This window comes from Chamaea fasciata, unplaced genomic scaffold (assembly GCF_029207755.1).
Source record: "Chamaea fasciata isolate MVZ Bird 193981 ecotype frontalis unplaced genomic scaffold, bChaFas1.0.hap1 SCAF_12, whole genome shotgun sequence".
Taxonomy (NCBI): Eukaryota; Metazoa; Chordata; class Aves; order Passeriformes; family Sylviidae; genus Chamaea; species Chamaea fasciata.
Window position 1 is genome coordinate 22,606,259 of NW_027094097.1, and position 20,193 is coordinate 22,626,451.

The 20,193-nt window shown below is 43.6% G+C and overlaps 1 protein-coding gene across 1 annotated transcript; it reads right to left on the reverse strand.

Moving 5' to 3' along the window:
* Positions 1-23: 23 nt before the first annotated feature.
* On the reverse strand, positions 24-19,848 carry LOC136295684 (cadherin-5-like). Its single transcript, XM_066194267.1, has 5 exons — positions 19,633-19,848; positions 3,641-3,842; positions 1,116-1,404; positions 914-1,030; positions 24-220 (listed from the first exon to the last, which is right to left on the reverse strand). The coding sequence occupies exons 2-5, from the start codon at positions 3,827-3,829 to the stop codon at positions 24-26; spliced, it is 792 nt and encodes a 263-aa protein (XP_066050364.1). The 5' UTR covers positions 3,830-3,842; positions 19,633-19,848.
* Between the last annotated feature and the right edge of the window lie 345 nt (positions 19,849-20,193).

The following is a 20,193-nucleotide window of genomic DNA, read 5'->3' on the forward strand; positions in this document are numbered from 1 at the left end:
TGTGTCTGTGTCAGCCTTTGTTTTCAGGGTGGCTCAGAGGCTGTGTGGCACTCACTGCGTTTGAACACTGGGAAGTTGTCATTGATGTCAGACAAGGTGATGATCACTGTGGCTGTGCTGGAATCCCCAGAGAAACCCGGAGCATCTTTGGCTTGAACAACAACCTCATACGTTGACTTGGTCTCTCTGTCCAAATTAGGCTCTTTTGTATAAATCACACCTGTGAAAAAGGAATATTGAATACAATTAGATTTTGCAGCACGTCCAGCATCTCTTCAATTTTGACAGCAAATTTTTAACTTTTTTTTATCTCCACACATTCAGCTTTAAGTAGCAATTTTACAGTGGTATTTTTCAAGAAATGTTAGAAATTTTTCTGCATGATGGAATATTTTGGAGAGCTTGAGCAGAATATTTCTTTTAATGGATCTTTAACCTCTTTCCTTGGGTTCTTTGCTCTAGCACACTAGTGGTTACAAGAGGTACGGACACTGGTTTTAAAACTGGGCAAAATTTAAGCTAGAAAGCTTAGGAAAGTAAATGATTATTGATTACTGAATGCTGCTTCAGAATTTGTGTATTCCCCTTTCCTGTTTGGTCACTGGAACAGTATCTATGCTGAACTGAAAACACAAACTCATCTTAGCTCCTGGTCAGTCTTTCCATAAATGGGAAAAAAAATGACCTTTTACCTTCTCACTTTGTTCATGGTAGCTGATATCCTGATTTTATTAGTTCATTTCCAGATGCAGACAGTGGCATTGTGGAGTGTGAATGAAAAACCTTTCTAAATCATGTTTAAAATATTTTGAATGATTTTTCCTCTTTTCCAGAATGAAAAGGCTTAAAACTGTGTTTTCTTCAAAGGGTAGGGCATGGACAAAGTGTTAGGACATTTGTGTGTCTGACTTACCAGAGTCATCAATGGTGAAATATTCACCTCCTGTGGTGACTTCGTAGGTCACCGTGGCATGACCTGACACTGTGGGGTCATCAGCATCCACAGCCGTCACTTTGGTGACTGAGGTTCCTAGAAAAGGGTTTTCAAGGTGCACATTAATATATATTGTGCTTTTTAATGCCAGCCATGAAAGGAGAGGAGTGAGAGGACATACCTACTGGTGACATTTCTGGGACAGAGCCATTGAACACCTTCTGTACGAACACGGGGGCGTTGTCGTTGATGTCATACACCTTGATGATGAATTTGGAGGGGCGTTCCAGGGACCTGTTGTTTGTTCTGTCAATGATGAGAGCTGTCAGCTCGTACTCTGCCTTCTTCTCCCTGTCCAGCCTCTCGAAGGCGTACACGTCCCCACTGGTCTCCTCCACCTTGAAGATGGTGTTGGCATATTCACCCTCGATGATGTACTTGGCATTGTTGTTCCTAACACTGGATGTGATCTGGAAGGAAAGAGTAATTCAGAGAGATAGAGGTGGGGTCTGCAGCTGGGTGCAGCAGAGGATTGACACTGTCAGGAATTCCTCATCCCACTGGGAAGCAAGCAGCCCTCGGGACTTTTGCTGTCGGCTGGGGCAGCACTGAGCAGCACCACAGCAGCAGCTGGGGCTACAGGATCGCACTTGTCCCCACACTGAAACCTGCTTCTTATAGAGAACAAAGCTTTTTTAAAATACTACCTCATATTTCCTAAAGGTATAGATTGTTCATGCAGCCAACGCTTACAAATAATTCACTTCATTATGTCTGAAATAACATGAGCCACTGTTCAGTTTGAGCTACTCTTGTTTGCAGCTTTCTGGACCTTCCAGGGGTTTTTGCTCAGTTTCACAGGATTACAGGAGGAAATCTGTATTCACACCTCCTGACATTATTCAGCATTAGCCTCTATTCCTTAGCATTTAGCAGAATTCCTGCCATAGATGACAGCTTTCTTGTGCTCAGTCACATGCAATCCTTTAATAGGCTCATGCTATGACAGGGAGGTTAAATTTCCACCCCACAGATTTTAGAATTTAAGGTTATATGCAGTGAATAAGGGATGCAATAAGAAGAATGAGCATTAATCAGTTTTAAAAACATAATTTAATCCAATTCTAAATGTCTTTGCACACTACTTGGTCTGCAGATAAGGTAATGATGCTTCCCTTTCTATGCCCTCACACATACAGGGTCACTGCTAGAAGCTTTAGACCACAAATTTCCATGCGCTCTATCAGTATTCTTATTTCAGCCTGTTAATTATCAGGGATTGCTGGGTTTGACCAAGTATTTCCAACCTTTTGTTACTGATGTTATCTTAAATGTCACCTGTTGGGTGTTCAGGATTTGATTTATTCTGTAGTTGTCATTTACTGTTGAGCACTGTTTAAATTTTGGTTTTTTCTTTTGAAATGTGTCATTGATATTTCCACCCCTCATCCCTTAGTCCTGCTTCTGGCTGCTGGGACTGCTGGAGTGCAGTTCAGAGCTCTGGAGATGCCACATGAGAAATAACCCCACCCCTGTCTCAAAGATGGGGTAGTCTGTGTCTTCTTTCTCCATTTTTATGTACCTATTCAGTGCAAAAAGCAGAAACTTCTCAGAATGCCTTTTCTGATGCTGGGCATGACCACACAAAGGAAAGCACCGAAGTGGTGCAAGATAAGATCCAAATGTGTCAGCACCTTCCTGCAGCTGTCACTCAGCCCTGCCTCGCTGCTGCTGGGCCCTTTCTTCAAAGGGATTATCAAGGGCTCGGCACTGCAGATGCACCAAGCAGCCACTGCAGGAGCCATCAGGGGGTTGTGCTGGTGAAACACCCTGGACAAAAGGGAATTGCTCTTATTTAGGACAGCTCCAGGAATAGAAGCTGCTCCTCAACCTGGAGCTGAATTGGTCTGAAATGAAGCAGAGATGCTCCGTGGCAGCTGAGAGGACCCTGTGGCCTCTGTGGCGCTTTCTGCAAGCCCAGAGCAGGCAGCAAGGGCTGTGTGACTGTGGTGGGACAGCCCTGACAGATGTGAGCGCGGTACAGGGCAGGGAAATGCTCAGCTGCATTTATCTGCAAAGTGTCACAGTGCAGCCCTTTGAAAGACTGGATTGGGATAACTTTCCCTGGGCATTATGCAGTTGATAATAGGCTCTTATGAGCACTGCCCTGAGGAAAATGAGTTTGCAAGCAGGTCAATGCTTGTAAGTATTTTTAGAAATTATTTGCTTTTGCTTTGTGCGACAGTATTTTTGATTGTGTAACAGCATTCCGAAACACGGAACTCATGTTTTGTGTACAACCTGAGAGATGTAAACTGTGCGGTTTTTTGAATACATATGTTTTTATTTGATCTCTGAGGTTTCTGAAAGAGTCTTGAGCTGCCAGAAAAATCCTGACATGCATCAGGCACCAGACTTCCTTCCTGATCATGCACCTGCAGGTAATGTGGCTCTTCCTGCATTTGGAATCTCCAGACCTGCTATTCCCTTACATTTATTTGTATTCTTCAAAGGAATTAAAATTCCTTTGGCACTCTTCTTCATTTACTCTTTGCCCACATTTTGAAGATTTTAACATGTTAATATGTAGGTATTAAGCCCAATTTCTACTTCCTTTTCATTTCTCCTGCCTAGACTGCAAACAAATTCCGCTTTTCAAGATCCTCATTTGCTATTTTTAGCCATTGCTCCCAGTTTGCTGCTTACCTTGCCAACGTGGTGTGGCAAAGGTGTATCAATCTCTTCTTTGATGTGCATCTGGTTCCAGATCCAGTCTCTCTTCTGGCGTTTGTGGCTGACATCATTTGAACAAAGGCTTTGGGTTGATTTCTGACTTCCCCCGTCGGCAAATGCTGGAGCCAAGAACAATGAGAAAAGTAGAATAAGGTGGCTCATCTTCTTCTGTAGCCTAGAAAGTAATATAGAAATGCAAAAGTATGAATAACAACAGAATCAGATTCAGCAGAGGGAGCATGTGTAGGAGTGCAAATGGACATTCCTTCCATAGGGAAGTTTGATCACTTTGTTTCTTTTCATTTGCCTCAGCATCAAAATTTGAAGGCTTCTTCCTTCTGTGAAAGAGTTTCAGCTGGATGAAAACCGTAAAAACCAACACAAAGTATTTCAATGAAATAAAAGGTGAGCTTTGAATACTGGTATAAGAGCCAGCATTCCACTGAGTGGCTGTCATTGCTCTGAGGAGCAGAGTCACAGTCGAGGTCCCCGTTGTGCACAGGGCCAGGGCAGCCTGGCACCATGGCTCAGCTCGAGTTAACTCCACTTGAAATGAAATGTTCAGGCTTGACAAACCCACATGCAGTATTTTGACATGCCCCCACACAAAATATACTGTAGTGAATATCTTTCTATGGATATTATTGATTTAGAATAAATTCTGGTGGGTTTTTTTAGGTGGAAAAAGTTATTAGTGTGAAATTTTCAATCAATTTCAAGTACACTACAGCAAATTATCTTTTTTTAAAGAGCTTATCTATTGATTCAACTGCTTGTCTTCTGAAGCTTTTTGGAGATTCACATAAAGTTCCTTTATTCCCTGTTCTCAGACTTTAACATCTCCAAAATGATATTTTGTGAAATGATTTTCAGGTGAAGCCATATTTTTGTATCCTGTGTTAATAGTAGCGAACTTTAGGCCTGACTTTCGTATCAGAGGAGTTATTTTAATGTTATCAAAGCTGATTCATTTTCTTACTAAATTTCCCGTTCCTGATATAAAGGACTGTCAGGGAACTTTAACACTCAAGTAATCAGACTTTAAATTGCACAAAAATGACTTTCCATTAGCTTTTAGGAGCTGACAGCATGCACATCAAAAATAAACCCGCTAATTGTGATGAGAAGTTGACATCACACAGGCTGCTAGATGCGAGATTAAATTAATATTTTCGTCAGGAAGGTGCTGAGACGTTTCCAAAATTACTCTTTGGTAACCAGGCAATCAGTGTTATCCCATGGTGCAGCATCAATGTCAGTAAAAAAGATTTTATTTACCATGAAATGTTGCTTTGCTGTACTTTTCTCTCTCCCACATTGTTGTACATAAACTGAGGAAAGTTCCTCCTTTGTGGCTGTGTAGGAAGTGACTGAATAAGTTGCTTTTTGATAGATAAGCTGTGTTTGATACAGTTTTCTGCATTCAAACAAAGCTTTTTGATTTAGCCAGTTTTTTCTATTCTATGCCCTTAGCTTGACTTCAAATGTTTTTAGAAAAATGAGTATGATTCAGTTGTGTTTCTATACTTTGTGTAGATGAACATTTTACAACTGGAAACTGGAAGGCAGTGCTATGATTCTATTGTGATTGCATAATAGTCTGACTTTTATCCATAAAACTACAAAACATGATAACCAAAGGAAGCCATTGGAAAATGCCAACCAGCACAGGTTGTGGTTTTGCCAAAGAACAGACTCAAGTGTTTAAAGAGCCTTTTTCTCCTGCTCCTGTGCTGAGTGGAGCTCTCCTGTAGTGCTGAACTGATGCCAGGAAGTTTAAGAACAGAAAGTGCTGACTGAATTTATTTACATACATGCACATTTCAGCTGAAACTTTAGCTACCCTTTTTACTCAACATGTCCATCTTTGTGCTTGTAGATTTTAAGGAGTTCCCTTAACTCCCAATTAATGCATTCCTTGTTAGTATTTGTCCAACCTCCCTGGGCAGTGAAGAGTTCCTTTGGCAGTAGTTTGGAGGTCCTTGGCTGCCCTCTGGCACTGCAGCTCAAAACCAGACTGAGGTGGAAGAGCCTCCTGCAAAAAGTGAATTCTGCTTCACCTTTGGCATCTTTGGAGCTGCTCATTTTGGGAACATGACCGTGCACACTGGAGCTCTTTGCTGGCTCCTCTCCAGGGCCATGGGAGGTGCCTTGCCCTGTAGGCCAGGCTGACCCTGAGGACACTCTCCCCATGGCACTGTGCACGCTCTCCCTGTGGCAGTCTTTGCTGTCGTCTGCCACTGAACTCCTCAGGATGCTCAGGAATGCCCTTCCCTGGCAGCACACACAGAGCAGGGCTCTGTCCTGGAGGGAAGGCCACTTTCCCTGGCTGCCAGCTCTTGACAAACTGTACCAAATGCTCTCCTTTCCGCCCATGACAGTTTTCCCTCCCAGCAGCTCTCACCAGAAGTGCCAGAGGCAGCAGCAGAAGAGGACATTCCCATGGAGAGAGAAGCAAGAGCGTTTCTGAGGAATAACAGGGGATTATTAACGGGTAGGGATCAGCTTTTCCTTTTTCCTGTAAGGATTTTTTCTTTCTTCCCGTGTCTGCTGGGGCAGCCAGGACTGAGGGGAGGGAATTAGGTGCATCCTTTCAAGCAAGGACCCCCAGCTCCCAGCACACTGGGAATGCAGGTGGATCTCCTGGATGCTGCCAGTCGTGCCCTGCCCTGCCCTCACACAGCCCCCAGTTATCCCTCTGTCCCTGGCTGATGGGCCCAACAGTTCCAGCTTCTTTTAGTATAATCAGGGACCATAAATGTTCCTGAAAGTTAGCAGGGAGTGGTTTATTCAAGCAGCTGAGTTTCTTGCTTTGCTCTTAAATTTTCCTCCAGTAAATGATGGGTTCTCCCACCCATATTATTCATTTTATGTGTTGAGTTATTTTAGCAAATAACTCTTGGTCTGCAGGGTACTATAGACAGTTAACTGAGAAATTCTGGTATTCAAAGTGATTTATGTGACACATGACTCATATAGTGCAGTTTCTTCTTCCAGACTGGGAGTAATTATTAAAAAATGTCGGGTGGAGATACAGACAATACTGTACTTATTAAAAGTTTGCATTTTACAGGTTGCTTTGGCAAGTAATCAACTGTAAAAGTGATGAACAGCTGATATAAATACAGTCTCCATGTAATGAAACCACATTGGATGAAATATTCTTATGAACATTTGTGGTTTTCTGGGTTTTTTTTCTGGTATTTGCTTCTCACCTAGTTTACTTCTAACTCTAAAAGTGGATATTATTGGATGAAATAGTCTTATGAACATTCAGGGGTTTCCGGGGTTTTTTCTGGTATTTGCCTTTCACCTAGTCTACTTCTAACTCTAAAAGTGTGTATTAATGCCTATGCAAGGTTAGTTTGGTTGGCAAAAAAATTTGTTCTGTGTTTGTATGTTAAACAAAAGTTAAACCAGGTTTCTGTGCAGAGATTTTAGGAAATGAGCGACAGCTGCCTCTGAAATGATGTATTTTCCTGGTCAGTCATACTAAAACCTTATGTTTACTTTTGAGAATTTTTCGGCATCCAAACACCACAAATAGTGGTAGAGGGGTGATAATGAACACTCTGAGAGAGAAATTTGCTAGAAGTGGCTGTCATACACAAAAAACCCAACACATTTTAAAAGGTCACGCCCGTTGTGTTATAATTTGCATAACTGATTTTGAGAAAGGCTGGAAACGAAAGATTATTTTCTCTTACTGGGATCTGAATGATGTAAATGAAAATGAAAAACCCCATACAAAAGAAATTAGTCTTTCTTGGAGTAGACAGCACTGAAAAAATATTTTTCAGACGGAAAAAATGTACTTTGATGCACTATCTAAACACCTCCCAAATTGCTGTGCACAATAAAACCATGGCAGATACAGAGAGCAGAACCTGGCCCGGTCTCAGGGAGCAGAATGACTGAACAGCCTGGCCATACAGAATCAATTTTAACATTAATTTCTCCTCTATAGGATGGGAAAGACCAAAAGCAAATGTGTGAATGTAGCAAGCCCTAAGGAAGAGAAAGTTAACACACCAAACACAGGAGGGGGGATAAATGACCTTTTTCCTTTGCAGTGCTTTAGTTTTGGTGAGCAGGCAGAACACTATTAAAGGAAAATAGCCTTCGGAATACTTAATGGTGCCTTCCAGGGGCCATAAAGGGCGGTGCAAACCTGGGCTGACAAAGCTCCTCACGTCTCTGACAAGGCCTGCAGGCAGATAAAAGCATTATCCCTTCCGAAGGGGGCACGGGGAGCACAGAGGACTGAGATGTATTCGTGGTGTCCTGACAGGGGCCAGGGGCAGGAGTGACAATGCTCTCAGCCTTTCCTGTCCCCCTGCCCTACAGCTCAGAACTGGTGTCCATGGCTGTGCCCAGCTCCCAGGGGAGCAGCGGGAGGTGTCCCCAGGGTGTCCCCAGGTGTGTCCCCAGGGTGTCCCCAGGTGTGTCCCCAGGTGTGTCCCCAGGGTGTCCCCAGGGTGTCCCCAGGTGTGTCCCCAGGTGTGTCCCCAGGGTGTCCCCAGGGTGTCCCCAGGTGTGTCCCCAGGTGTGTCCCCAGGGTGTCCCCAGGGTGTCCCCAGGTGTGTCCCCAGGGTGTCCCCAGGGTGTCCCCAGGTGTGTCCCAAGGTGTGTCCCCAGGGTGTCCCCAGGTGTGTCCCCAGGGTGTCCCCAGGGTGTCCCCAGGTGTGTCCCAAGGTGTGTCCCCAGGGTGTCCCCAGGGTGTCCCCAGGTGTGTCCCCAGGTGTGTCCCTAGGGTGTCCCCAGGTGTGTCCCCAGGGTGTCCCCAGGGTGTCCCCAGGTGTGTCCCCAGGGTGTCCCCAGGGTGTCCCCAGGTGTGTCCCAAGGTGTGTCCCCAGGGTGTCCCCAGGTGTGTCCCTAGGGTGTCCCCAGGTGTGTCCCCAGGGTGTCCCCAGGGTGTCCCCAGGGTGTCCCCAGGTGTGTCCCCAGGTGTGTCCCCAGCTGTGCTGTTACCTCTGCTCCGTTCCCCTCCGTGCTCCTGCGGCGCTGCCGGGGCTCCCGTGGGACAGGAGCTGAGTGACAACAGGAACTGGGGAGGTCCTCAAACCTTAGTGACACTGAAAGCAGCTGGCTAAGGAAATCGTGCAACTTTTGACTCAGAGGAATCATTTTTTATTTGCATTTTCGGATGTAATTTGTGGCGGGGCAGAACTCCGTGTTTCTCCGTGTCTGTCACATGTCCCCAGCAAGGCACAGCGATCAAAATAGGCTTTCCTGAGAACACTCTGCTGCTTGTTCCTTTCCAGATTATTGAACTCTCTGCTGCTTGTTCCTTTCCAGATTACTGAGCTGATTTCAGCAGCCCTCGTGCCTGACTACCTGGGGCTGGATTTTTGATTGCCCTTGTGTCGATTTTATGCATGTGAGAAGTGATTTCCACTGATGACTGAACAATCTGGAGTGCAAATGCCTGCCTGAAAACTGATTGGAAAATGGCATTTTCTACTTGGGATAGTATCTTTGACTGAGCAGATGCATCAGCAATATCTTAAAATTTGTTACTTTAAAAATATCAGTGTTGTGAGAGCACTTGTGCTGCATTTGGTGTTGCTCGGTTCCTGGTGTTGCTGCTGCAGCAGTGTGTAAACACAAATGAGGACATAATTCAGCACTTCTGATTTTGGCTCCTCATATTTTCTTTCCAGGGAAAAGGAGGATTAATTCTAATCTGAAGTCACTTTGTGATTTGAGCTTCAAGTTCCTGGTAGGTCTGGGGGAAATTTATTAATGATTGTTTTTCCCTGTCTGTTCAGCTCACCCAAAAGTTTCTCCTGGATGATGCAAAATACAGCTTCATCTCATGGGTGGATGGAGTCCTCAGCTAGGACAGATTTCTCTTTTGGAAATCAAGAAATTTGGTGAAAAAATTCTGTAAATACTTGTTTAGTATACATTAAATGTTTATTGCCTTGGTGGAAAGCAGGCAGCCAACTTTTGCTTCAAGTCTTTCTGTTATCTCAGATACAGAACTGGGAAGAAAACGGGGGAGGCAAGACCTGGTTTGGTGGTGTTTTTTTTTTTTTTTTTTTTGTTTTTTTGTTTTTTTTTTTTTTTTTCTTTATTTTTTTTCTTTTTTTCCCCCCCTTCCCTTATTTATATTTTTTCTTTTTTTTTTGTCTTTTCAAAAACCAAGGACCACTCTCTAAGCTAGTGAGTGACAACCTGTGCCCTAAAGATGGATGAGCAGCAAAAATGGATCTATCCAAGAGTCCTCCCAGAGATCCTGACACCCATTTTATCAAGGGACCTGCTGGTTTAAAGTGCTGCAGTGAATCTGAGAGAAGGCAGAGTGAGAGCTGAAAATCAGAAATGTATGGTCCAAGAAGATTTTGGTTGTAAGCAGAATAAGTGAGGAAAGAAGAACCCTTTTGTTCCTTGGTGATAAATCTGATTGAGTTGAGAGAGTCCTGTCAGACAGAGAAGCACCAAGGCCCAAAATCTCAAAGGTGGAAGGATTTTTAACCTCTGCTGATTTCTCTCAATTGCTAACCTTCTCTTAATATGCATTTTCTAAAAACTTTCAAAAGCATATTTGCAGTTTGGAGGGTGCTGTCTCTGCTCCCACCTGACTTGTATCTGATAAAGGACGGATAAAATTATTTATTGGATGTGTGTTTCTGGTGTAGGTTCAGATTCAATTTCCTGTTCACCAATACACATTTGTTTGCCTTAGATCTTGATTTCCCTTTGCATAACACCTGCATAGCTCAGAATCAGCTCTGAATTTGGCTTCTGTTAGAGTGTCAAGAAAACGTCAAAGAATCTCTTTTCCTGGGAAGACCTTGGGAGAGATGGGCTGATAGATTGTGCCTGGTTGTCCTGTGTTATTTTGGCACCTCCAGCTTTTTGTGGATAGTGGTAATTGAAATATGTCTGGGGATCTGGAACCCTTCTGTTTGTGGAAATGAATCCCATACATGATGTAATAAAAGAGGACCTGGAGAGTCTGTACAAAAGTGTGCAACTTTCACGTAGGTCGAGAATATCTAGGACTTATTTTTCCTTGTAATGTCACAAAAATCTCACCCAGGAAAATGAGCCACCCCCAGAGGGGCTGCTCCTCCAGGTCATGTGCACAAGCTCTGATTCCTTTCTCATTTTTAATTAAATAATTTTACTGTCAATCTGTAGTACTCTGGTTTGATTTTATCTGAGTTTCTTTCTCATAAATCTGGTAATTTGAGAAGCAAATTAGAATATATGTTAATGTTTCAGTTAGTGGACTGTTCATGGACCTCAAGGAAGGACTGTTTTTGGGCTAGCTAGATTAATAATTCTTGAATGACTTCTGTTGTTGAAATGACAGTGCACTCTTGAACTGAGGGTTATTTGCTGTGGATGACAGATGTGATGGAGATAAAATAATGCTTTGAAATCATTAAAATGAGCAGTGACAGTACAGACTTTCTTCTCATCGGATTGGTGATCCAGTTAATTGTTGTCTTAAGGGATGACTGTTGTTTCTCTGTGACCATCCTGGTCTGTCCAGCAAGAAATCCTTAGTCTTGGTAAATCTGCTGACCTTCTGCCCAGAGGAGAAATATGTGAAGGTCTGTCAGAGCCACACTCAGTCTGAGGTGAGCTTTAAGAATCTTCCTCATTTCCCACTCTCAGCATGCAGATTGTGTCTCGTGCCAGGTGCAGAATCCTGGCTTTGCTCATCTTTCATGATAGTGTTAATTGTCACCACAGAAGCTATAGAGACACTTGAAAGCTGATGAGAACCAGTTTGAAATGGGACAGATACAAAACCATGAAGCACTAAAATGTCCTGGTGCTGCTTGAGGGTTCTCTGACCTCTTCTCCTATAGTCACATAATGCTTTATTTTCTCTGAAATATTCCCCAAATGGATTTGTGTCCTTTAAATGAGTGGCGTTTGTCCAGTCTTTCCATGCATAAAGACTGTCAATTCTTGTACAAATATGTCATGTCCAAAATATAATGAGGGATAAAATGTGCTTAAGCACAGTGCCCAGTATAAACACAGCTGCTGAAATACTTTGAAGCTCATTTGTGATTAAACTGTTAAACCAAATTTTGATTTTGTTTCAGAGAAAAATAATATTATTATCTTAAACAGAAAATTTTGGCTTTCCCTTAGTTGTTGACAGCATAGATCACCATGGAGTTTAAGGCCACAAACTACTCTGCTGTAGCTCTTTACAGCCTCTGGACCCTGGAGCAGGTTTATGAGGGCTGAGTGAGAAGCAGGGTGTTCTGGTGTTTAGAATGTGCTCAAACCCACAAGCAGCGTTTGGGGGGTTGCTACAGAATATTCTCACCACATCATCACTGTCACACAGATTCTGTGCTTTCTGGTTTAGAGCATTCATTTATTAAGATGAGAAATCCCACAATACCTATGACTGGTATGATTTATTTACTTTGCAGATGTTGCAGGGGTGAAACAAACAATCAAATGACATAAAATTTGCTTTTGGCCACATGTCTTGTGATGACAGTTGCCAAATGCTGTGGAAGCCAGAGTCATTCTGGGGGTTAACTCTGGGTTAAATGCAGCCCTTCTGCTCTGAAGTGAGCTGATAAGATGGGTGGGATAACCCTGCATGCATAGTTTGGAACTGCAGGCATTTCCCCCTCTGAATTCCTTGTCCAGGATAAAGAGGAAGATAAAGAATCCCATTTGAATTAATTATTGATAAAGACATGCTGAAAATAGTGATGAAGTGCCAGTGTTGCAGACAGGCAAAGAATTTATTCCCTTCCTTGTATCCAAAAGCACATTTCAGGGATGATCAGGTGTACTCCCCCTGGGAAGGGGCTCTCAGTCTCAGTGACAAATTTACCAGGCTGTAGATCCAGCTTTCATTCTTGCTTCCTCTGAGCCAATTTCCTTTTGCTTATCCCAGACTGAGATGGCTCAGTGGGACAGAGGGAGGTGCAGGAGTCTCACTGAGCCCCCCTCATCCCCAGCACCCCCCACGTTCTGATGCTGTTTGAGTTTGGGGAGCAGGTGGACAAGAGAATCCTCCAAAAATATTTGCTCGTTTCAATGTGGAAGTGAAAGATTTTGGGTATCTTGGAGGTGTTTGTGATCACTGAAAAGATTTCTCCAGCCTCTCTGACCAAATGCTTTGCTCCCTATAATAAATTGTGTGCACCTTTCAGACTGGGTCTGTTTTGGTGCTTCCCCTGGTTAGCTCAGCTCTCCAGAGCTTGGCTGAAGCTGCCACTGGGTGTTTCAGAGTTTGGCTGAGCTGAAAGAACACAAGGTACATATAAGAATAATGTATTGAAGAGCTTTCTCCACTTCCCCTTTGTTTCCACATAAATCCTTAATATCAGGGAGGCCTCCTAGCACAGAGCTCCAGCTGAGTCCCCCTCATTAAGGAAAAGTCCTTCTCCTTTGAGGAACCACTTGCAATAAAGATGATTTTTTAAAAAGTACAATGTAGCTGTGTTTACAGCAGACAAGATTTTTTTTTTTCTCTCCATGTTTTTCTTTAACAAAAGCTCAGGAGCAAAAGTATCTGTGTGGAACGTGAGCATCGTGCCCAGGTCACTGTAATTGATGTTTACTGCACCAACAGTTATGTGCAGCAGAGAAACCCTGCTTAGCTGGCTGTGTGTGCTCATTCCTTTGTCCAGGGTATTCTCGGGGGTAATGGAATGCATTAGTATTTCCTCTGAAAATTAATGTTGTGGCAGATAAAGAAAGCATGCACAGATACATAAATCTCTTGTTTTCTGTCTGGGCAAGAGGCTAAAGAAACAGGGTGTGTCTGGATAGATTTTGTTCAGTGTTCTGTATTTTTCTCCCTTTTTAGAATGTCTCATTCAAATGTCAGTTCATTCTTCTCTATTTCCTGCCCTTATCCAACAAGACTTGTAGACCACGCTTAATTAACTTTTAGACCTTTTATGTCCATCCCTATAGTTACAGTCCTTTCCTGGAACACTTCCATTGTATTATCTCCCCGTGTTGTGAGATGATGCAAATGATATTATTACTGCTCTTGTGAATTTACAATGAGTCTTTCAATAGTTTTAGTTGCAGCTTAGCTCTTGTCAGGAAAATTCCATCTTTAAATCAAAATAAAACTAGAGGAGCAAATTTCCACTTTAATGTTCTGATAAAGGAAAGCTGGAGAGCTTGAAAATACAGGCCTTAGACATAGGGAAGCTTGAAAAGATGAGGAAAGCAGTTTTGAGCTGTGTGACTCTCTTCTGTGTGGATTTGTTTCTATGTGGGAGTGGTTGTGATTTAACAAAGATATTGCTTAAGCTGAGGTGGAACTGTTTTTTCTTTTCAGAGGCTGTGTAAGTGGAACATTTATTTCTGCCACAGCTCACGTTTTAATCACAGCCACTGAAAACCCCCTTCTGGTGTGAATAAACCCGTTCTCTTCATCCGAAGAAGCTGCAGGTCAGTCCATGTTTGGCAGGTGATGCAGCTCATCACTTCACAGCAGGGAAACAAAAAAATATATTCCACAGAGAAATGTGTCTCTTTCTTCCTCTTTGGGACTGAAGTCATGTCCAAGTGCAACTCAGTAATTCAGTATGTGTTCTAATCCTAAACTTTTACCAAAGCTGCTGCTGGCAAATCCAGGGTACAAAGCAAAGGTGTTTGTTCAATGGTGCTACAGAGGATGGAGCTCTGTGAGGGTTCTGTCCCTGTTGAATTCATATTTCTGTCTTTGAAAAATGAACCCACTGCAAAAAGCATTCCAGCTCTCCTGCTCTCTGCTTTTTGCCCTCACTTCTTAATTTGTGTGCTGGGTGAGTGTTTGGAGTGGAGTGCACTGATCATCTGAATGATACTAAAGTGTGCAATCGTTGTTTATGCTTTAATGAGAACCTAAACCCCTAAATTAACAGCACTGAGCAAACCACCAATATACACTAATCCAGTGTAGCTCTGGGTTCCTAGAGGAGGTGTTGAAAATCTGATACGTTATTATTAATATTGATTGCTTGGCCTAATCCTAACATAGAATCACAGAATTGTTAAGGTTGGAAAAGGCCTTTAAGATCATCAAGTCATGAGTAAACTGATTCTCTTGCAGACAGACTATTTATATCTGAAAGTTAATGACAGTAAAAGCCAGAAAGATAATTCAAATCTCTTCTAACTTCAGGTCTAGGTTGAAGGTAGGGGGAGGGACTATCCCACCAACAGAATGGCAAAGCCAAGCTAAAGCTCAGTGCCAGTGGGGATTCTGCTGATGGAGCTGAGCCCATCACAGGAACCATTCCCATCAATGGCAGGATTTCCTATCATTTGCAGGACAGCAACACCAGGCCCTTGGTCTCCTCAAGCCAAATGCTGTCAGGCAGGCTTTGTGCTCCTCCAGGATTCCCAGAGCACAGATTCACAGCAGATAGCATCATTAAAGGAAGGGGAAAAGGAAGACTGGTGCTACCCGAGCACTGCTAGAGATGTGGACAAAGGCGGGAGAAGGAATTGAGTGTATCCTCCAGACATGAGGTGGAAGTGGAATTTCCCTTCCCACTGTCATGCACAACGAGGCCCCTGCGGGCTGCATTAACCCACCTTGTGCCTGCTGAGCTCTGCAGGGGTCAGGGGCACCACTCCAGGTGCTGCTGGTGGGTCTGGGAGAGACGAGGATGCAGAGAAATGGGTGACAAAGCCAGATGTCACTGCTGGTGTGTGGTTCTTTAACAGGATGTGTAACAGAAAGAGGCCTCTGTTGCCTCAAGCTGTGGCCGAGGATGCTGGGGAAATTGGACAGGAACAGAAGGGTCTTGGTGACAACTGGGACAATAAAAGTGACCTCTTTGGGTTTTGAAAATGAGGATTTTACAACATTTTTGCCTTTTTGTCTACCTTGAACTGTGATGGTGCTCTGTAAGTCCTTGCATTTCAGGTAGCAGTGCTGGGGCACAAGAACACTCTTTTCTCTCTGCTGCTCTTTGGGAAGGTACCTGTGCAATTTCCCTAGTTTGTCCAGGTAGCCATGCTTGCCTTTCTCTAAAACGTCAGTCATTTTTCACCATAAATTCTGGGCTTATCCAGTCTGTGGATAATACCTGATAAAGCTTTCACATGCAGCTGCTAATCTATTGTAAGAGTTCTGCTCTCTGTCTCACACAAAAATACTCGTCTGGAGAAAAGTCTTCCAGAGTGTCTGCCCACCTCTTGACTCTTTCTGGTTTACAGATTATAAACCTTTACAGAGATATCCTCAGAGCAAGAAACTGAAGTGTCGGCAGTGCAATGGAGGGATCAGTTGCCCTTGTGCCCTTCTCCTGTCTTTGCCAGCCCTGGAAATCCCAGGTCTTGAGCTGCTCCAGGTCCTGTCAATATCCTAATCAGCACCTGGGAGGGCTGAGCTCCAACCCTCCCTGCCTGCCCCATAAATGTGAATAGCAGCAAATGCACAGATCAGAGCCATGGCACAAACAACTTCCATTTCACGAGATGAGAGAACTTACTTAACATATTCAGCAAAAGCTTGCATTCAAAATATAGCCAGTTCCATTCTTATTGACAGATCTGGAATTCAGATGCAGATGAGTGAAAATCAAATGAAAGGGGCTAATTTGTATTCCTGCACTGAAGAACTGCAAACAAGCTCTTCACATTTTTTTTATTAATTTTTCATATTCCAAGGCCAGCCTCACTGCAGAATTCAGGAGGTGCAGTGGTGAGGAGTGTGATGAGGAGTTTATTCTGTGCAGGTCTCTGGGGGCAGCTCAGGTTGAACCCTGGGAATGGTTGGAGCCCTAGGAAAGGGGCTCTGTGCACAACAAAGGGCACAGGGAGCTGCGGCAGGAGCCAAGGGCTCAGGAGAGAGAGTGAGACTTTGGCACTCTTGGACTGCCTGGGCATAAAAGCCCAGGGTTTCCTTGGCCGGGATCCCTCCTGGGGGCAGCAGGTCGGGCTGCTCTGTGTCCCTGCACTGGGAATAAATGGCTTTATGGAATGACATGTGTGAGACTGTGCCATGGGGAAAGTTGGGCTGGAATGGGAAGGAATCCTGGTGTGTTAGAGGGTGTGTGTAGGGAACCAAGCGGGACCTGCTGGCTCCTGGAGCTGGGAAGGGGCTCCAGCCCCAGCAGGGGCAGTCTGGGGTGGGGGTGGGACTGCCTGAATCCCTCCTGGATGGCTGGGCAGGGGAGTTTCCTATACTGGTGTACCTTCATTTCCAAGCCATGCCTTCTTTTTGCACAGGTTTATTCCCAGCATTACTTGGTGGGCCTGCTGGGTTGGCTCTGGGCTGGGCTGGGGACAGCTCTGGAGCAGGATCCCTGGAAGTTCCTCAGCAGCACAGCTGGTGGCTCCTGGCCATGACAGTGACACCAGAGTGTTTGCTGTGTTTGCCACACCTGCACGGCCCCTGGCAGAGCAGAGCCCTGCAGGGAAGCTCACAGGTGAATCACAAACCTCTTTATCATGGATCAAAACAGTGCCCAGCTCTGGGCTGCCAGGGTCTGCTCTCTTGCAGGTCTTCAAAGCCTGTGTGGGAACTGTTCTGGTGATTGTGAGCTGGGCACTCTCTGTCCTAGCAAATCTCCAGTCTGCACAAATAATCCCTCTCTGCTGTGCTTAGGGGAGGAAGGGAAGCCACTCACATCAGTGCTAAACTTTGAGAGGTTTTCGGTTTGTAAACTCACAAGGATAACAAGGGAAACCCATTTTAAAAAAAGAAAGGCACCAAAGTAATTTCATGCCCAACAAATTTCTCACAAAGGGAACCTCTTATTTTCTTCTTGGCACTAACATCGGAACCTCTGAATTAAACCTGTAGAACCTGAGCAAAACCTGGAATTATGATGACAATACAGTGAAGATTTCTTATAGAAAGCTCAGCTGCCAGAAATAATCAGTTATCTTGATTCTGTGAACCTCTGCTGTTTTAGGAAACATAAAGTATTTTCTGGCCTGATTTAAGCCTGCAGTTCTGTGGACACATACCCAGACAAGAAAAGAGAATTTTACAGAAGTTTTTCTATTTTGAATTTGCGCTATTAATTGAAGTAATTGATTTATGGATGGACAGTGAAGTCCTTTGTTCCATAGGTGGTGTAAATCAGAGCAGTCTCTGAACCATGCCCCGTGATTTTTACCTCTATCCTGTTTTCAGAGCAGTTTCCCTCAGCAGGATGTGAAGCAAAGCTGGCAGCAGAGCTGTTAACTCTGCCCTGCCTCAGCTGCCCTGTGCCCCACAGGCAGCACTCTGGGAGCTGCACGCTGCCCAGGGACATGCTCTTCTTCCAGGACACAATTTCAGTGTTAACATTTGTTTTAAAAATGTTTAAAGACCAGTCTTATGGTCTTCTGTTAAAGGGCAAAGCTTTGGGAAATGCTTCCTGTTGCATTTCAGTGCAGCTGTAGCAGTCTGGAAAATAACCTGGGTTCGTGTCTTTGTGGGCAAAGCAGGAATGCTTTTTTAATTGAGTTTATCCTTTGCTTTCAAATTAATTTGTTTTATTGCTTGTAAATTTACATTCTTCTCTCTAGTAGACTATACTATTCCAAGGCTTTCCTATGCTAAATGTATCCTGTGTCCTTTTCTCCCATGGGTGACCCTTTATTTAAGGATAAAAAGGTACCTCCTGGAGATACCAGAGATAAATTTCAAGTCAGCATTTCTGTGATTTGTTTCTGGTATAGGGGTTGTTGGTACCAGCCACAAATTAAGCTAAGATGAGAAGCTTTTGTAAATCATTGGAGCATCCTTGCTTTTGCCTAATATATTTTCCTGCAGGAACGTCTATAATACTGTGTGCTTTTACAAATGCTGATCTAATGATTTATATTCACAGGAGACAGGGACACATTGATTAACTATACCTTTGTTAACTGCAGAAACAGCCAGCTCGGAATGTTTTTGGGAGCTAAGAATGAAAGAGATTTTCTCACAGAAATTCATCTTCTTCCATATCTTTTTTTCCTTGCATTTCTTTCCTTTATCTTTATTACAGCGTGACAGCAGCACAGTGAGGTGCTGTGCACACTGACAGTCCCACTATTGCAGAATAGATTTCTTACAGAAAAACTACAATCAGTTCATCTCCTATGCATAAATGCTTTGTCTCTGCAAGCTGTACACTGAGCTTGTTAGTTCAGGGACCTGCTACATTGGCTCTAGGACAAGATAAAAGCCTTTTCAACCACCTTTTTGTGTCAAGCCGCTGCTCATAAGATAACTCATCAGAAAAAAATGGGTCTTTTTGAACCACTGAGATTAAGAAACCTCTGGAATAAGAATTGCTGGTCTTTTAGAACAGGGTCTGTAAAACCTGGCACTCCAGAGTTAGGGTGTTAAAGTACCTGGGACACTTTAAACTTGGGAATTAGGAGATCAAATCGCTGACCTGAGTTTGTATGAACTCCCCTCTTAGTTTTAAACAGATATCCCAGGGCTGGCTGTCACCTCTTGGCCCTGGGCCCAGGAAAGCTACCCACATTAAAGACAGACCCCAAATTCAGCCCCACTTCAATAAAACATTTGCATCAAATCACAGCCCAGTGTACCCCTGCTCACTGCAAACAGCCCTGGAGCTGCACCTGTCCACAGCACGAGTGAAATCCCTTCCCGAAGGCTTTACTGGTGCAATTGGCAGCATAATCTCCACCTCTTTTCCACTGTGAATGAACATCGGCGACACAATCAAATATTGCAAAGCAGTACTCAAAAAACCTATTAAATTTCTCTTTTTTTTTTTTTTTTTAAACAATCTGGGAATATTATGGTATAACCCAACAAAGCCAGAGATTTTCCTCTTCCAGTGTCAATTGTAAACAGCTCTGCTCTTTGTACTTAACTTGGCGTGGGTGCCATCAGTGTAAGGCCCAAAGGATTTGGTGGATAGGTATAAAATTCATAGCCCATTTTGCTGGTATTTCTTAATTTTTTTAAGACATTAGAAAATAATTTGGGTGGAGGTAAAAAAAAAAACCCCTTTGAAATGAACTTCATGGCTGAAGGACAGAAAATAATATTTCTCTCTTACCCGAGTCCGAGGTGGTGCAGCTTCGGTCCGGTACCAAATCAGGCAAATTGAACCCAACAGTATCCCAAAATGTTAAGCAGAATACGAAAAATGAAGATCAAACAGAAAAATCCACTTCACTTTTCGTTAAGCAATACTGGGAGTGTTCAGCTCTCCAGTCTCCAAGGTTTTCCAGCTGGGAGTCAGCCTTTTCCCATCCTGCATCCCGGCATCCTGTTATTGTTCCAAGTCTTAGTAATACAGTGAGAAAAGGGAGTGGAGGAAACAAGATAAACTTAGCCTTATTATTGCTCTATCTACTCATTTGTTGCTGACTCTAATGAGGGAACTGAATAAAAGGAAACTGGCTCTGAGAGAAACACCAGAGTTGGTCTGTTATTTAGTATTGTTTTAGAGAGAGTTTTAGGAGCTAGCAAATGTCTGAGGGGAACATTCGGTGTCTGACACGATCAACACAGACTATGCCTGCTTTGCACAAACAGGACTTTCAAAGCCGTTTGGAAGTGTCCTGTCTGTAAGAATTTTTATACCTGGCAACCAAAAAGGTACAGCCTTCCTGTT